The 18,108-nt window shown below is 57.3% G+C and overlaps 2 protein-coding genes across 4 annotated transcripts; both read right to left on the reverse strand.

The window, feature by feature from the left end:
* Positions 1–847: 847 nt before the first annotated feature.
* DHX58 (DExH-box helicase 58) lies at positions 848–9,022 on the reverse strand (the record flags this gene model as incomplete). Its single annotated transcript, XM_079726361.1, has 12 exons — positions 848–1,203; positions 1,506–1,602; positions 2,911–3,101; positions 3,822–3,983; positions 4,076–4,225; positions 4,763–5,025; positions 5,678–5,869; positions 6,024–6,150; positions 6,739–6,855; positions 7,865–8,055; positions 8,439–8,640; positions 8,855–9,022. 12 exons carry the CDS (start codon positions 9,020–9,022, stop codon positions 1,018–1,020), a joined length of 2,046 nt encoding a protein of 681 aa, XP_079582487.1. The 3' UTR covers positions 848–1,017.
* A 700-nt stretch (positions 9,023–9,722) lies between these two features.
* KAT2A (lysine acetyltransferase 2A) lies at positions 9,723–18,108 on the reverse strand (the record flags this gene model as incomplete). 3 transcript variants are annotated; one of them, XM_079724631.1, is made up of 18 exons in its annotated part: positions 9,723–10,561; positions 10,660–10,744; positions 10,878–10,941; positions 11,025–11,061; positions 11,153–11,267; positions 11,515–11,658; positions 11,940–12,050; positions 13,919–14,045; positions 14,262–14,470; positions 14,565–14,704; positions 14,794–14,904; positions 15,104–15,210; positions 16,053–16,244; positions 16,335–16,516; positions 16,823–16,912; positions 17,009–17,154; positions 17,492–17,615; positions 17,755–18,108. In XM_079724631.1, 18 exons carry the CDS (start codon positions 18,091–18,093, stop codon positions 10,368–10,370), a joined length of 2,517 nt encoding a protein of 838 aa, XP_079580757.1. In that variant the 3' UTR covers positions 9,723–10,367. The 3 variants fall into 3 exon arrangements, with proteins under 3 accessions (XP_079580757.1, XP_079580758.1, XP_079580759.1); XM_079724632.1 differs by having other exon boundaries at positions 14,565–14,701; positions 17,755–18,093; XM_079724633.1 differs by having other exon boundaries at positions 11,512–11,658; positions 14,565–14,701; positions 17,755–18,093.

Below are 18,108 nucleotides of genomic sequence, written 5' to 3' on the forward strand. Positions count from 1 at the left end.
GGGTTTGAGCCTAGTATGGGGTGGAGGAGGCAGAAAGGCCTCACATTCTCAGTGGCTCTCAAATTTAGACTTTTGACGCTCTCTCCAAATCAAGGTTACATGATAGCCATAAAGAGGGGTGTTAAAAAAAAATTTTTTTTTAAAAAGCTTTGAACATTAGAAATACAGCACAGGGACTTCTCTGGTGGCCCGGTGGTTAAGAATCCACCTTCCAATGCAGGGGACACAGGTTCGATCTCTGGTCGGGGGACTAAGATCCCACGCGTCACGGGCAGTTAAGCCACAACTAGAGAGAAGCCCACGTGCCACAACTAGAAAGAAACCCGCATGCCGTAACCAAGACCTGACACAGCCCCAAAATAAATTAATTAATTAAAACAAAACTAACTAAAAAAAAGGAGAGAAATACAGCACAAAGCAGATTGGTGGATGTGGAAAGGGAAGAGGATTACGTTGGGAGCAAGGAAGTTTTGAGGGTGATGGTGATGTTCATTATCTTGATTGCGGGAGCGCATACATACGTTAAACTTATCAAATTGCACACTATAAATATGTACAGTTATGTCAATTATACCTCAACACATCTGTTTTAAAAATACTACCCATTTTCTACATGAGTTCTACTTCTTTATTTTTAATTTATGGAGAATCTCAAAGAATACAAGTGGCCTTGGCAGGGAAGGAATGTTGAAGCCAAGGGAAACTGGCGATGCCTAGTACAGTGGGGCCATTCTTCTGCCTCAGTTTCCCCCCACCAGCTCCATCCACTGCATACGAAGGTGTCTGTGTACATGTAAGGGGGGTCCGGGATGAGCTGTGGCTCTCCAGCTGCTTCCTGAGTGTGGGAGTCCAAGCCAGCCTGGGTGCCCAGGGTTCCTCTGTGGCTGGTCAGCCGGGAGCCTGGAGCTGGTGACTCCGGAGGGAGGGGCTGGACCCAGGCTTTGCCCAGGAGACGGTGGCTGCTGTGGATTCTCCCGCCCCCTGCAGGCTACAGCAGGCACTGCAGGGACAAGACGGTCAGTCCAGGGAGAAGTCAGCCAGGCTCTGGGCACAGTGCTGCACGTAGTCAAAGTCAGGCACGGTGAAGGGCACGCGGGACCACTTCTTGGACTGGACCCGCCCTTGCGGTGTCTCCAGCAGCAAGCTGCGGACTTTGAGTACTGGCAGCTTCGCTGACTTGTAGATCATCTGCAGACCCCAGCCCTGTGGGTGGGACAGAGATGGCCAGGTCTGCATCTCTGTCCTCAGACTGGGCTTCTCTCCTCAGGCTGGAGTTCATGAATGCTGGGCCTATGTCTCCCACCTCAGCCTGAGAGCCATCTCCCCCATCACACTGTGGGCTCCCTAAGACAGGGGTGGAACTCCTCTCCTCAGGTTGGGAGCTCCTGGGGCAGGGCTGCCTCCCCCATCCCAGTGAGGGCACCCTGATGGCAGAGGCTGGGCTTCCTCTCTCAGACTGAGGACTTCTCAAGACTAGTGCTAAGGGCCACGGCCCCAGCACTTACCTCCCCACAGTTCCTGCAGCTAATGACACCCCCAGGCCTCCAGTCCTTGAAGACTCTGTTGATGACCACAGGCTCCTGGGAGATGTTGTAGTAGATCCTGGAGAAGAATGGGAGTGGCCACAGCCCTCATGGACCCCACCCCCCAACCCCAGCCCCAGATCTCATGCCCTCCTGCCTGCTGAGCCTGCGCCCGGGCCTTGGGCCTTCCTGCCCGTCGAGAGGTTACACTCTCTCTGCCTATGCTGCCTCCACGGCACCTTCTTCTGCCCAAGCTGGCCTCAGCACTACCCACCTGGATGATTTCAACAGTCCCCCAACAGCTCTCCCTGCCCCATCCTTCCATCCCATTCCATCCTTACTCTCAACCCCACATCGTCCTTCCACCAACTGTCAAGAGTGACCCTCTACAAATGTACATCTGACCCTGACATTCCCTTGCTCAAAATCCCCCCAAGACTCTTCATTGCCTACAGGACAAAGGCTAAACTTTCAGGCCCGACCTTCAAGGTCCTCCACGGGCCAGTCTGTGTTCCTTCAGAATCTCATCCTTCACCATCTCTTCCACTCAAGTCAACCAGAATTACTCCCGTTGCATCATCCCTGCCTCTTCTCATCTCACATTCCAACCCCGTGCATCCTTCAAGACAAGCCCTAGTTGAAATGCTACCTCCTCAAATGAGAGAACCTGTGTGAAGATCCTTGGCATAGCAGGTACCTAATAAAGAATGAATGGATGGAGGATGGGGAAAGGTTACCCTCTAGAGGGTGGAAGATGAGGGGATGGCTCAGGGACAACTAGCCCCTCTTGATGTCTTCAAAGTAGGTAGGACCACCTGGTTGGGGAACCAAGATCCCACATGCTGCGGGGCAATTAGGCCCAGGTGCCGTAACTACTGAGCCCGTGCGCCTCAACTACAGAGCCCATGTGCTGCAGTTAATGAGCCCACGTGCCGCAACTAGAGAGAAGCCTGTGCGCCACAACGAAGAGCCCACACACTGCAACACAAGATCCTGAGTGCCACAACTAAGACCCAATGCAGCCAAAAATAAAGAAATAAATATTAAAAAAACAAAAACAAAGTAGGTAGGACCAGGGGGCCAGTCTGTGGCCCCTCAGCATTTGGCATCCTGAATTCCAGCTCTTGCTCAACCACATAGTGGCTGTGGGAGCTTGGGCAAGTCACTTAGCCTCTCTGAGCCTCTGTTTCCTCACCTGTAAAGTGGGGTGATGATAAGACCTGTCTCCTCAGACTACTGTGAAAATGCATACTTGGTCGTTGTTAAAATGCTCCTTGACTTTCCAAACCCTCAAAGCACTGTCTGGATGGAAGGGATTCTCCATCTCCCATCATACCCTTCTTCTCTCCCCGCTTCCCATCCCGACAGCCCCTTCTACAGTTCTCACGAGAAGTTGGGGTTCACGTTGACGTGGTGGGTACCCTCCACCCTCCGTAGGTCACTCCCATAGCCCACGGGCACCGTGCAGTTGACACAGAGGAGCCGCACGTGCTCTGCCAGGAACTTGTGCTGGAGACTCTCCCGCTGGGCCGCCTGGGCTGCCCGCTTGACCAAGGCTGCCCGCTGCAGATCCTGGATCTGGGGTGGGAGGGGACACGGGGCATGGCTGGGGCCTGAGAGACCTGACCCCAGGAATGCTCCCAGGGGGCCAAAGGGCTCCCAAAGGGCTCAGATTATTAGCACCCAGAAGGGACTTCCTCAACCATCCCTGGAGTTTTTAGAAGCAGCTCTGTGGAAAAAAATATGGGGGTGGAAAAAAATATGAGAGGAAGGCAAGTCTTTTTGCTGGATCTTTTTACTCCCTCTTTGGAGGATTTCGTGCAAAGTGGCTTCTTTTAATCTAACATGGGGCATCATTAATAATTATGCTGGGACAACAGGAGTAAATAGGGACCATGCTGAACAAGGCTGGACGATGGTGACCCTGCCTCAGGGGAACTGATTTAAGCCCTGGTTCTGGGCTTATTTTGTGGATGTGTCTGTCTGTTTCCCTGCTGCCTGGTTCCAGAAGGGCTGTAAGGCGGCTCTCACAGATACACAAAATATTTGGTGGTGAGGAAAAATTCAAAGCCCTGGATAAGGCCTGTTTCCAAGGCATTTTGGAGAACGGCCATTGCGTTCCCTGGAAGCCCCATCCCCAGCCTCTACCTTTCCCTTCATTCAAATCTTCCCCAGGCGGGCCAGGCTAGCCCCCAGAGGAAGGGGGACCAGGGGCGTGTATGTGTGTGCAGTCAGAGACCTTCTAGGCAGAGCGTCCTCAGTCCCCTTCCCCGCAGGGTAGTCAGGCTGCCCACAGACCTTGTCCTGGTACTTGGCCCGGTCCATCTCCTGCACAGCAGCCACTGCCCGTTCCATCAGAGTCTCCAGCGCCTCATTGGTCAGCTCCCGCTTCAGCTCCTGACTCCCTTGGGCCGCCACAAATGAGTATACACTTTGGCTGGCCCGGGCACGGCCCCTTGCCTGGGAAAAGAGAAAACAGAGGGGCCTGAGTGGGGCTGGGGTCCCACACAGCATCCTTTGAGGGCTGTTTTGGGGAGGGATGCTTTGGGCACCTGGACCATGGAGATCTCATTGGTCAGGAGCCCATAGCGCACCACCACCTTGCACTGGGGGATGTCCAGCCCCTCCTCTGCCACACTCGTAGCCACCAGGAGGTTCAGGGTACCAGTCCGGAACTTCTGGATCACTTCTTGCTGGTCCCTCTGGGGGGAAGTGGGGGAGGAGAAAGAGGATGGTAAATGAGGTAGGTTGAGGCCTATCTTCCTGCCAGCCCAGCCTCTCCTGGTTTAGCCCTTTTACTCACAATCTTGTCCCCTTTCCCTAGGAACCCTGCGTCCCCACCTCTATCTTCAAGTAGCCCCAGGACCTTGCTCATCTTCCCAGGTACCCATCTCACCCCCGTCTCCCTTAGGAGTCCCTAAAGGTCCCTGCCCTTCTACTCCAGGAGCTCTCAGGACCTATTCTTCTCATGTAAGGGACCCCAGACCCCTGATTCCCTGTCCTGAGGACATCACTCGCGTCTCCCTGCAGATCCCCAAGCCTCTGCCTCGCTTCCCCCAGAGATCTCCAGATTGGGGGAACCTTCAACACTGGGGATCTCAGTGTCTCCCTCTCCCCCCGCAGCTCTCTGCCCTCTGCCTGGAGTTAATCCATCCCCCACTGCTCTGTGCTGAAGATTGTCCCCTCCCTTTCTCCACTGGGGAAGCCCCACCCTCAGCTCCTTTCCCCAGAACCCACACCTGAGTCATCTGGATCATCTGAGTGCTCTGGCTGCTGTTCCCAGCCCCAATCAACAGCTGGGGCCTGATGTCCACTGTCTGCAGGCCTGGCTGCTGCTGGAGCCAGAGCAGGAGGGAGTGAGCGCTCTGGCGGGTCCGGGTGAAGATGATGCCCTGGGGGCTGTCGGGGCTCCTGAACTGCTTCTGCAGGATCTCTTCCAGCACCGCCAGTTTCGGGTTCTCTGGGCCATGAGTTGCCAGGTGGGCCAGCTTATTCTTGTGGTCTGCCAGAAAAGCCCAAAGCAGAAGCGCAGGACTCAGGTCTGGAGGTGGGCAGGGTTGGGCGTGGGGGACTCATGGGGATAAGATTACAGGAGTTGGGGGTCCGGGGGTGCCTGACGACACCTGCTCCTGCCTAATTCCCCTGAACAGCACCAGAAGCACATTTAAGGATACCCTCTGCCTGCCCAGCCTTAGGTCGGGGGCCTACAGTGTAGAATCCTTTGCTCACATACCTCATCCAGTACCCCTCTTCAACCCAGCTACCAGGATGACCCTGGACATTTTCATACTAATCTTTGCTCCCCGGGTCTTCAGAAAGATCCTTGCCCTCCAGCCTGTGCTGCGGCCTCCTCTAGCCTTACATTTCATTCTCTGACCACCTCACTTTCCCAGTTTAAAGGTACCACACAACCGAAACCTTCAAGGACCGTCCCAATTAAATGTTTTTTAAAAAATCTCTGTCAAAAACATGAATTAGTTTTTATAGCTATGCAAACCTTCACAAACGAGGGCATATTATCTTTTGTCATATCCACGGCTTGGACTTTTGGTTAGAAAATTCGGGCCCCAGTACCCTCGGTGGCACCTTCCCCACCCACGTTGGCACCTGCGTCCTGGCTGGCCTCTGACCTTTAGTTCAGTTGCGAGCCTCACCATTAAACAGCGCCAGCAGCCAGCGCTCGGCACGCAGGATCTGGGTCTTAGTGGTGCGCTCCCTGTCGTAGAAATCCTGCAGAGTGGCCAGGGCATCCACCGCACGGACCGTGTCGTGGATGAGCAGTGCGTCGTTGTAGCGACGCAGGTGAAGCGCGTACACCCGCCGCTCCTGCAGCCCCGCCTCAGCCGCTGAGGGAGGGCAGGGTTCGCAGCGCCTGAGTGGCCACGCCCCTCCAGGGTCCACTTCCGCCTAGGCTACGGGCCCCCGAAAGGCTCCGCCCAGGCTGGCCCCGCCCCGGCCCGCCCCGGCCGCCTAGCCCTTCCCGAGAACGGCCCCTCGCACCATTCCGGCCCAGCTCCACCACTTGTTGCTCGTAGGTCTGCGTCCCGAAGTCCCGTCTCAACTCGGGCATCTCCAGATGGTCGTGGATTTGGTCCATGAGCTCCTGCAGCGTGTCGCCAAACGGCTCCTGGACGAGAAGAGTGAGGGTGTGAGGGGTTTCCCACACACATCGGGGGAGTGGGCACCCAGTGCGGACGCTGATCTCCGGGCGAAGCTGCGCCGCTACTGCCGGCACATCGGAGCTGGACAGGAGGGAGCCCCAGAGGGAGGCCGGCTGGGGTGTGAAAGGAGTCCTGGCTGGAGGCAGAGGTCGGGGTCCTGCACCCCGCTCCTGCTATGTCGGAATCCTTGACTTCTGGCCTGAGCACAGTGATGTCTAGTCCTTGTGCAGCCCTGTCCTGGCAGACACCGGACAGTGCCTGCACCGCAGGAGAGAGCTTGGAACAGCCTCAGCACAGAGTGCCCCAGCTTTACGGTTTGCAAAGCGTGCCCAGGGTTTTGAGAGATGCCCACGGTGGCATCTGAGTCAAACAAAACAGCAGGCTGAGGGCATGGGCTGTATCTGCCCCATTTCACAAAAAGGGGAAATGGAGGCTGAGACAAAAGCAAATAACCCGAAACCACAGAGCCAGTGAGGGTGGAGTCAGAGCTCAACCCCAGGTGCCCTAACTTCACGCCAGACCCCACCCCCTGCCACGGCTCTCCCCCCATGCACCTGGGTGCGTCTGTGGCAGAGGTCGTACTGTTTGCAGGGCTGGCGGCTGTGCTCCTGCAGCTGGGAGCGGTAGTCCTGGGGTGACATGATGCGCCATGTGTCCAGGTTGGCACAGAGCTGGGGCAACAGAGAGGGGTTCACTGGAATGGGGGGTTCTGTGGGGACAATGGGCAGAGCTTTGGGGCAGGATGGGCTGAGGCAGGGCCATTGGGAGTGGGGACTCATGTGTTCAACAAATAGCTATTGCCCTCCTTCTCTATGCCCAGTGCTGTTCTAGTTACCGGGGATACAGAGCATCTTACATTGGAGATGGGGAGACAGATGATAAACAAGCAAAGAGTAACAGAATGAGGGACTTCCCTGGTGGTCCAGTGGTTAAGAATCCGCCTGCCAACGCAGGGGACACGGGTTCGATCCCTGGTCCCGGAAGATTCCCACATGCCGCAGAGCAACTAAGCCCATGCACCACAACTACTGAGCCTGTGCTCTAGAGCCCACTAGCCACAACTACTGAGCCTGCGTGCCACAACTACTGAAGCCCGTGCGCCTAGAGCCTGTGCTCTGCAACAAGAGAAGCCACTGCAAAGAGAAGCCCGCGCACTGCGACGAAGAGTAGTCCTCGCTCACCGCAACTAGAGAAAGCCCATGTGCAGCAATGAAGACCCAACGCAGCCCAAAATAAATAAATAAATAAATAAATTTATTAAAAAAAAAAAAAAAAGACGTGACATTTAAGCTGCTCCCTGAATGACAAGAAAGAGCCTGACAAGTAAAGTGCAGGGTAAAGGCATTCAGGGCAGAAGAAATGGCAAGTGCAAAGGTCCTGAGACAGGACAAGCCTGACATGCTCAAGATACAGAGAGAGGCCAGAATAGTGGGAGTGAGGGGAAGGGTGCAGGAAATGAGGGTGGGAGGTAGGCAAGGCCTAGGTCACATGGGACTTTGTAAGCCAGAGTGGACTTGGGAGATTATTCTAAGTGCGGCAAGAAGTCATTCGAGGCTGGAGCTTAGGTAGGGAAGTGCCTTGAACCCTGCCTGGGGAGTCTGGAGAGGGCTGATGGGCATGGGGTTAGGCAGGACAGGTTAGGGAGGTTTCTGGTGGGAGGGTCACAGGGGCCAAGCTGACCTGCAGGACGTGGTCAATGGCCCCATCGAGCGTGGAGGCCCCACCAGTGCCTGGCGAGGCTGTGAGACCCAGCACCTGCGGCAGCGGCCGGGTCCTCCGGAGTTTAAGCTCCAGGTACCGGCTCAGGATGACGTTGTAGACGGTGTCTTTGTGCGTGTGGTGACACTCATCCACCACCAGCAGGGAGAAGGCTGGAGGCACACAAGAGAAGGTTATTACCTAAGCTTGCAAAGCCCTTCCTCCCATAAGCTGTTTCATGTAGTCCCCACAACTCATCTGAGAATTCCTTCCTCCCTTCACAGCTTGCAGCTGGGCCCCAGAGAACGGGCCAGGCAGGGACGATTTACCTCCATTTTACAGATTAGTAAACTAAGGCCTAGCTGGGGGAAGGTACTTGCCCAAGATCCTGCACTCTAGCCAGGTCTGTTTCTACTGGGGTGTATGCTGGGGTTTGGTGAATGGGGAACCCCTCATCCCATGAAATGTCCCAACACCTTTACCAGAACAGGAGCCCTGGGGTTGGCAGGCAGGGGGCCTCAGGGGTGCACCCTTTCCCCCTGCCCCCAGCCCTCACCGTTGAGCTCCACATGCTCCCCCTCCTCCAGGCTGGTCAGTGCCTTCTGCAGCAGCTCAGCCGTGCAGATGAGCAGGTCATGCCTCTGGGCCACGTGGGCAAAGCCAGCTCGTGGCCCCATGTCCCCACTCAGGGTTGTAATGGTCCAGCGTCTGCCCAGCATGCTGCTGAACTCCTCACAATGCTGGGTCACCAGGTGCACCTGGGGGTGGAGAATGAGATGGGGAGAGGAAGCTGGATCAGGGCCTGGGGAATGGGGGTAGCAAGGTGACCCCCGGGCCATAGCTGAGTTCTGGAATGGGTGGGTGAAAAGACAGGTGAGCTTAGAGACGGTCACAGCCGCTTTGGAGTTCCGGAGGGTCCTGAGAGGCACCCGAGGAGTTGAGACGCCGCTGGGGGGAGGGCAGGACACTCACCCTGTTGACCAATACAACCACCTTGGCTCCGTCTACAGTCTCTAGATGTCTCTTGGCCACATAAGCAGCTGCCCTCGTCTTCCCAGAGCCCGTGGGCAGCCAAATGATGATATTCTTGCCCTCCAGGGCAGGCATGATCACCTCCCACTGGTAGGGTCGCAGCTCCATTCTGGAAATGGCAGGGAGCTCAGAGCACTGGTCCTCCTGGCCCCCTCCCAGGCCCGGCACCCCTCGGTGCCAGTCTCCACTCCTGGCCCGCTCAGTCTTGCGTAGGAAACTCCCTGTGCCCCGGACTCCATTCAGCTTGCGGGGGGAAGGGAGGAGGGACCTACCGGAAACCGATCTGGGCGGGGGAAAGGCTGAGTACCACACAGACCACACTTGCCCCGTGCCAGCCCGGGTCTCACCTGCAGCCCTGCCAGCTTAGCCCAGATGCTGCTGGGCTCCGCTGAGCAGGAAATGGAAACTGAAACTGAGGGGAGGGGCCGGCCCTGCGGAGATCAACCTAGGAATCTCCCTTCGCTGCCCCACAGAAAACACTTTGTGCGCTTCAGGGGGCCTGGTGGGTGAGGGGCGAGTGAGAGGGTGAGGGGTGGAGGGAGGGGACAAGTGCTGCTGACAGCAAGGCACCCTCTCTTTCCTCCTGGGTCCTGCTAGCCCCTCCCCCGGGAGTGGAGTCTTCGCCTGGACCGGGAGCAGCCAGCAGGGAGAAGCGGGGGGGCTGCAGCCCGGCAGGCCCCATCGCCCCAGGGGCGCGGGACAGGCACGAGGCTTGCTGAGGGCAGCCCCCAGCCCGCAGGCAGTACTGGCGGAACAGGGTCAGCCTGCTAAGGCCGGGGATTCTACTGAAGACACAATCACACTGAGAAAGAAATCCCCCAAACTTTATTGTTCCCTCCAAGGGATTAATGCCAGGGAATGAATGGTCCCCATGCCCCCCACCCCTGGGGGACAAACAGAACAGTGCAGGGTGAGGCACGGCCCCTCCAGTCCAGGTTGAACTTCCAACCCCTGAAGCCCCCTCACTCAAGCTAAACAGTTGGCGATCCTGCCCTTGAGGAAACAGTGACCTGGGCCAGGGCCAGGACTCCAAAACTCCATAGCTTGGGGGAGTGTGTGTGTGTGTGTGGAGTCTGTGTGTGGTGTGTCGTGTGTGTGTGTGTGTGTGTGTGTGTGTGTGTGTGTGTGTGGTGGGGGTGGGGAGAAGGGGGGATCAGGACTGGGGGCCACCAGGGCTGGACAGGGTTCATCCTCCGGCCACCAGCCACTCTTAGAGGGGCTGAACCCCAGACCCGAGAGGCCCCTTCCCAAGGTCAGACACAGTGAAGGGGGGGACAGAGCTGCAGGCCTGGGGGCGGCCCAGGGCCCTGAAAGGGCTGCAGGGTCAGGGCCTGGAGGGCCCCTGGCTGGAGTGTCTCAAACTGAGGCAGACCTGGGCACAAGGGCACCCCAGGGATTAGATCAGAACCCGAGGTGGAGACATTCCAGGTTGAGACCGAGGTCCAAAGCCACACTACTTGTCAATGAGCCCGCCCTCCTTGAGCTTGAAGTAGAAGAACTTCTCCAGGGCGCTGGCGCAGCGGCAGTACTCGCTGTCCGGGGGGTTGTACTCGCGGCAGTTAGCGATGACCCGCTGCAGGTCAGCTACAAAGAGCTTCCGGGTCACATAGTAGCGGCTGCGCAGCCTCTCTGTCATGGTCTTCAGGTCTGGGCAGCAGGAGAGAAGGGCACGGTTTTCGGGGGCTGCACGGCCCAGGGCGCCGGAGCAGGTGTGGGAGGAAGGAGTTGGAACGGAGGGTCCTCACCGATGGGGAAGCGGATGACCTCGTAGTAGTCTGGGGCCTCCGACTTCTTCACGGGCTCCATGAAGGGCCAGGCACTGGGGTGGGACTGCAGAGGAGAGCCGGGCTGAGGCCAGGCCCACTGTGCCCCCGCCCAGCTCGAGACAGCCACCCCCCACCCTGGGTCGGAAAGCCGCCGCCATCGGCACAGGGACCCCCAGAAGGGAGCCTGGTCTCCCCACCTTGATCTGGGCCAGCAGGTTTTTGAGGGTCGTGTAGAGCTGGTCCGGGTCCTTCAGCTCCTTCCTGGGGCAGGAGAGGCCGAGTCTGAGGCTCCCGGGCCCTCCGCCTCCCGCTCCTGCCTCCCCTTCCCTGCACACAACACTCACCCCTTCTCCTTCCCCAGCGGCTTCCAGCCCGTCTCTCCTGCAAAGTGGGGAGTGGGGAGAACACCCCTGAGAACGCCTGTCCACACCCCACGCAGCGCACCCCCTCCCCAGCCAAGGCCCCTGCTCACGGATGCCGGGGACGCTCTCCACAGGGATCTGCCTCACACCCTCCTTGAAGCAACTGAGCCCGGGGTAGACCTTTCGGATCTGGGCCTGTTTGCGCTCAATCAGCTTCTTGATGATCTGAGGGAAGGAAGGGTCTGAGGGGCCAACCCAGCTCCAGCAACCACCCTCCCAGGCCACCGTCAGGCCCCCCTAATTTCCCCTAAGAGGCCGAGCAAGAACCAAGACCCTGGCCCATCCCACTTCACGTGCGCACATGCATGTACACGTGGTACGCATCCACACGGGTTCACCCTCAAGTGCACGTTCCTGAGAAGCCCCATGGGGACGTGCACGTGTGAGTGCACGCATGCACGTGCACACACACCTCCTTCTGCTTCTTGATGATGTGGGACAGCTCCGTGTAGGGAATTCGAGGGTTCAGCTCACACTCCATCAGTGTCGCGCCCTCATAGTCCTTAATGTAGCCCAAGTAGCGGCTCTTGGGCACCTTGATGTCCTTGGAGAAGCCCTAGGGCGTGGAGAGTTACGAGCAATCCATCAGCAAGCCTTTTCCAACCTGAATCTGACTCACCCCCAGAACCTCCCAGCTCTCCCAGCCTGCCCAACTGCCCTAGAGAACCCCATCCTTCCCTGGAGCAGCAGCAGGAGGAACACAGGCGTGAAGGACTTCCCCGCAGGTGTGGGATGGAACAGGGGAGACGAAGGACTCCTAGTCCATCCACATCGGGGATGAGACAGGATGACTCCTGTCCCCAGGCCAGTGGGCAAATGGGGTGAGGTGAGGGTCACCTGCTTTTTGAAGTAGCCAATGGCGTACTCGTCGGCGTAGGTGAGGAAGTAGAGAATGTTGTGTTTGATGTGATACTCCTTCAGGTGGTTCATCAGGTGAGTCCCATAGCCCTGCAGGGGAAGGGGGCAGGCCTGCGGCTAGAGAGGTCTCAGGAGGGCAGGGAGGGGAGGGCAGGGACAGGAGGGAGCGGACTGGAAAGGAGGTGGGAATAGCCAGGGGATCCAAGTCAGGGAGGAGGAAAGGCGACTGGCAGAGGAAGGGGAGTTTATGGGGAGAAAAGTGAAGGATGCTGGATTTCTAAGCACTTACTCTGGAACAGGTGTGGTGCTTGGTTCTTTACAGAGTAATCCTCAAGTTAACCCATGAAACAGCTATCGTTACCTCCATTTTACAGAAAAACACCTGAAACTCAGCTATGTGAGGAAATGTGTCCAAGTCAGGTGGCCAGCTATGGCAGGGAGGTTCCCCATCTAAACCCAGCCAGGAAGCTGTGCTCCTCAGGCGGCTAGTTCCCGGTCCCTGGGCCTCAGAATTGGAGGCAAGGGGAGGAGGAATCACAAGGGCCCGACTCATCATCATATCTGAACCCCAAAGAGACTGTCTTCCACACACGTCAGGACCAAAGAGGCACCATGCAGATCCGGGTTACGTAAAACAGGACAACCATGGAATTCTCTGGCAGTCCAGTGGTTAGGACTCCAAACTTTCACTGCAGAGGGTGCGGGTTTGATCCTGGTGGGGGAACTAAAACCCTGCAAGCTGCACAGCGTGGCCAAAAATAAATAAATAAAGTGGCTGCCACATTTAAAAAAGTAAATAAATAAAAACAAAACAGGACACGGGACTTGCCCGGTGGTCCAGTGGCTAAGACTCCACGCTCCCAATGCAGTGGGCCCGGGTTTGATCCCTGGTCAGGGAACTAGATCCCACATGTTGCAACTAAGAGTTCGCGTGCCACAACAAAGATCCTGCATGCTTCAACTAAGACCCGACACAGCCAACTAAACAATAAATAAATAAATATTTTTTTAAAAAGAGTATTAAAAAAATAAATAAATAATAAAAAATAGGGCTTCCCTGATGGTGCAGTGGTTAAGAATCCACCTGCCAATGCAGGGGACACGGGTTCGAGCCCTGGTCTGGGAAGATCCCACATGCCGCGGAGCAACTAAGCCCGTGCGCCACAACTACTGAGCCCGTGTGCCACAACTACTGAAGCCCGCGCGCCTAGAGCCCGTGCTCCGCAACAAGAGAAGCCACCGCAATGAGAAGCCCGCGCACCGCAATGCAGAGTAGCCGCCGCTCGCCGCAACCAGAAAAAGCCCGCGCGCAGCAACGAAGACCCAACACAGCCAAAAATGAAATAAAATAAATTTATTTAAAAAAACAAAACAAAACAGGACAACCAGGGAACTTACTAGTGGGTTTACTGTAACAATTAAAGGACAGAAACCAGGACTATCACCCAGGACAGGGTGCTGTTATAGAAGTTAACTCCCCAGCATATGTGAACATTCTTGTGACGAAAGAAATACAGGCCCATTTAAAAGTGTTACTGTACATCTGGAAAGTTCTCATCACAAAGAAAAAGCATTTTTTTTCCTATTCCTTTAATTTTGTAACTATATGAGATAACGGAGGTTCACTAAACTTACTGTGGTCATCATTTCACGACGTATGTAAGTCAAATCATCAGGCTGTACACCTTAAACTTACACAGTCCTACATGACAGTTATATCTCAATAAAACTAGAAGAAAACAAAATAAAAGTGTTACTGATTCTGGCGTGCCGTATGTCAACAGGTGTTTCCTTAATCCAGTTATCAAAGTACAACTGCCACCTTGTGGGGGTGTGAAGAACTGTCTGGCCACTAAAAGAAGGGTTGGGGGCAGCTGTGTCACTATTGTGCTGCTCTGACCTCGTCCAGAGCAGAAGCAGGGGGTGGGATGGAGCTGGGACCAGGGGCATGGACTCACCTTGACCTGCTCGTTTGAGGTGACGGCGCAGAAAACAATCTCCGTGAAGCCCTGGGTGGGAAACATGCGGAAGCATATCCCACCAATGACCCGCCCGTCCTTGATCAAAGCCAGAGTCTTGTGCTTCCTGAGGGGAGAGGGGTCGGGTCACAGGCCCTACCTGTCCCCCAAATGCTCCCCAAGAGCCCACAACAACCCCGGAGGCCTGAGCTGTACACAGTGCTGGGAACTAAGGAGCAAGAATCGCCCAGGGTTGGAGGAAGAGGCCTGGGGAGCAGTGGGGAGGCCAAGGAGGAGGTGCCTGGGTGTGGTGGCCTCGGGCTGGGCCCTCCTGGGGACATACGGGTCAAAGACAAGGCGGGCGATGTACTCCTTGGGCATGCGTGGCAGCTGGTGGGAGAAGACGTTCTGCAGCCCTACGAGCCACAGCAACACCCGCCGGTTGGCCTTGGGTGTGAGCGAGTTGCCAATGACGTGGAACTCGATGATGCCGCGGCGCTCCTCCAGGCGGGCAGTCTCATCCCGGGCGGCGTTGGCCGACAGCAAGCTCGTCTGGCACCAGAGGAGGGGTGTTGAGCTGGAGGTCTCAGGTGGTGAGCCACCACCCCACCCCCAGCACAACTGGTCCATAAGCTGGGCTGCCCACCTCAGGCCCGAGCATGGCCGCGGGATCCGTGATGGTGAGCATGACCTCATTGACGAGCTCCATGGGGATGTCGCCCATCACACGGAGCCGCTTGGCATCCTCCAGGGTCAGGTTCTCTGGGAGCTTCCTCTTCTCGCCTGCTGAGGAAGCTGGCAAAGTCTCCCAGGGACGGCAAGAGAGGCTGGGGGAGGGGTGGATGAGGGGTAGAGGTCAGGGGTCAAGCACCCACCTGGCATGGGCTCAGCCCCTCCGGAATCCAGGCTCAAAGAGCTGTTGCTGCCCCCAGCCATGGTGGGACTGAAGATGGGGGCGCTGGGAACCACCGCAGCGCTGACTGTAGCTGAGATAGAGAGAGACGAAAAAATCGGGGGATGGAGGTTGAAGGTGCTGGTGTGTCCCTCTAAGGGACCCGAGCTTTCCCACCCCCAGCTGAGCCCTCCTGTACTTCCCCACTGCTGCCAATCGCAGCCCATCCTCCACTGCGGGGCTGAGCTCAGCCAGGAGGGCCAAGCAGAAAGCCTACTGTGTGCGACACATACCTGGCCGGGGCACCAGCTGGGTTCCCTCTGAGGGCGGCATGGTGAAGCCCGACTCCCAGATTGGAGAGTTTGCCCCGTAGATCTCCTCCTCCAGCATAGACAGGAATCTGGCGGGAGGGTAGAATGTGTCCCACAGCTCTGTCCTCCAACTGAGGGAGCGGCCTGGGCCAGACACGGGAAGGCCTGGAGGCTGCCCTCAGGGAACTGGGAGACAGAGACAGCCTCTGCCTTCAGACACGGAAGAGGCACAGCTCCCTGTCTTCTGGGAGCCCCTCGTTGAAGGTAGGAGGCCAGGATGATCCAGAACAGAGACTAGAAGCCCAGTATGCCACGGTGAACAGCACAGGGAGACAGGGTCTGAACCGAAGCCATCCTGTGCTGTGTGCCAGGCGGGGCACCCAGTCACCCTGGGCCTCAGTATCAAAATGTGATTCCACCCTCTCCTGCCACCTCTTACTGCCACCTGGTGGCAAGAGGAGCACATGAGGGCCTGCATTAGTTGGGAAAGGCTTCCTGAACTGGGTGGCTGTAAGCCAGGTTCAAAATGAAAAGATGGTGTGGCAGAACAGAGAAAAATCTTACAGAAAGGGCTTGAACGGGGTGGAAAGCAGTTTCACCTCAAGTGCAAGCTCTTGAGGAGTGCTGTGGTGAGAAGGATTCTGAGCTGCGTCCACACCCCACGGGAAACAGTTAGTCATGTCTACCAGGGGCGTGGGCAGTGTTAGCACTCGGGCCATGTACCTGTCATCCCCAGACTAGTACGGGAAAAGGCAAAGAGCTAGCAGATTATATCTGGGCCTTGGGCAAGCCTCCCAGGTAGAGGCCCAGATCCCAGAAGGTTCATGGAGCGAGAGGAAGGACCAATCCAGGAAGCCCTCCTGGAAAAAAGGGGATCCCAGGGAGGATGTGAACGTGGTGGAAGATCCCGACGGGCCAGAATAAGCCTCACTTGGGGAAGTGGGTGAGGATGAGGGTCCTCTTCTCGGGCACCAGCTTGTCCTTCTCCACCCGGAACTTCTCCAGCAGCTGTCGCCGGGTAACGGTGAAGATGGAGCGGAGAAGGCTCCGCCCAAAGACGTGAGTGGTCTCGTACCGGGGGAGGCTATCGCAGCTCTGGGGCACGTGGCAGTAACAGAGCCATCTGCAGAGCGGATGAGGAGCAGGGAGGTGGTAAGTGAAAGCCCAGGCTGGGCCTACAAGCCTCCCCCATGCTGTCCCTGGCTGGACCTACCTGGTATAATTGACCTTGTAGGTAGCCACGTCCTCGGCCTGAGACCTCTGCCGAAATTGGGCAGGCGTCTCAAGCTTCCAGTAGTTAAGGCAGAGCAGGAACATCTTCGAGAGCTCGAACATGGTCTGCCGCTCCCGGGGGGCCAGATGACTAAACTTGTACTGCACAAAGTTCAGCACACCCTGAGAAGGGGAGGTAGGTAGGGGACAAAACGGGAGGAGGTGTGAGCAGCCAGCAGGGCCTTCTTATCCAAAAGTAGGTGCTTCCTGAGGGCAGGGGGCTCTCTGGGGTTTTTGCTCTGGAGCTGTCTGTGAGGAGAAATGATACCCCCTCCCACCCCCATGCCCACCCTGAGGTTAGCCCAAAGCATCCTCCTTTCTCCAAACCTCTCCCCTGTTCTCAGCTTGCGGGGTGGGGGGGAATGGATAACACAGCCTCCCCACTCCTCCAAGATGCCCCCAATCCTCTTACCACCTGCCTCATCCCACCTGCTCAATATTAGGCTTCTCAAATGGGGGGCTGCCCAGGGACCCCTCCACCACGGGCCGAGTCATCTGCAGGATGCATTTCCGCAGGAGCTGGAAGCAGGAGGAGGAGAGGTCAGCGGAATACAGAGCTGCAGACCTCCCAGCCTCCCCGCTTCGCCCACGCACACTCACTTGGAAAAAGCTCACCTTGAAGAGGTAGAAATAGACCTGCTTGGTGTCCGTATCCTCCTCCTTGTGAACAGACATGAACAGATTCTCCACGTCCACCACCATCCCCAAGAGCCGGTTAATCTCATCCTCTGACACATTCTCCAGGTGGGACACGTGGTCGGCTGTAAGGATAAACGGCAGTTGGGAAAAAGGAACAGAAAAAATCAACAGGGCTTCCTGCTCCTTTTCATCGCCAGCCAAGACACACCCTCAGTCCCTCCAATCAGCGTGACCGGCAACGAGACTGACTGCTCCTATCTGGGTGGCCTCTGGTCTCTTCTGGCTGGCAGATTTCCTTTCTCCTCCCTTGGGGCATACACACTCCCTGACCAATTCCTCTTTAGGAGGCATCTTCGGTCTTTCAGAGATGAAACTATGTGGCACTTAAGTCATCCTGTCCAAGTAGGACCCAGCACCTCCACCCCCCACCCCCAGCTCCAAGGGCACTACCTGCCTTACCCAAGGGGTGCTCACAGCTGCGGCACAGCTCGCTCAGGTTGGCAGCTGGCTGCTGCAGGTCCATGCGGGGTGCAGTGGGGGGCTTGGGGTTTTTCCAGCCATTACACTTGCAAGTTTCATTAGCCTGGACGCAGAAGAATCCGTCAATAACCCTGTAACCCGGGGTGAGAAGCCGTTCCCCAGCCAGAGCTTTGCCCCCATTCCCACCCAAGCCCTAGGATGCCCCAAACCCCGCCCCCTCTCACCCCAGGCCCCGCCCCCACCTTGCAAGCCGAGAAGACCCCTAGCTTCTCAAGCTTCTTGGCGCGCGGCAGCCCCCGGACTTGCGCCTTCCTCTGGCTGGCGCGCTGCTGCTGGCTCAGGCCAGGTCGAGCCGGATCACCCCCGCTCCCGGTACCCCCACTTCCTACCCCGGGCCCCCCAGTCCCGGTGCTCCCGGCTGGGGCTGTAGCTGGGGCTGGGGCTGACGCCGGAGTGGGAGCCGGAGTCGGGGCCGAAGCCGGGCTGAGGGTAGGAGTCGGAGTCGGGGCGGGGGCTGGGGACTGAAGGGGACGGGGCTGCGCGGCCGGGGCCGGGGTCGAGGCCTGGGAAGGTTCCGTCATGGCCTCCCCGCAGCG

This window comes from Hyperoodon ampullatus (genome assembly GCF_949752795.1).
Source record: "Hyperoodon ampullatus genome assembly, chromosome: 19".
NCBI lineage: Eukaryota > Metazoa > Chordata > Mammalia > Artiodactyla > Ziphiidae > Hyperoodon > Hyperoodon ampullatus.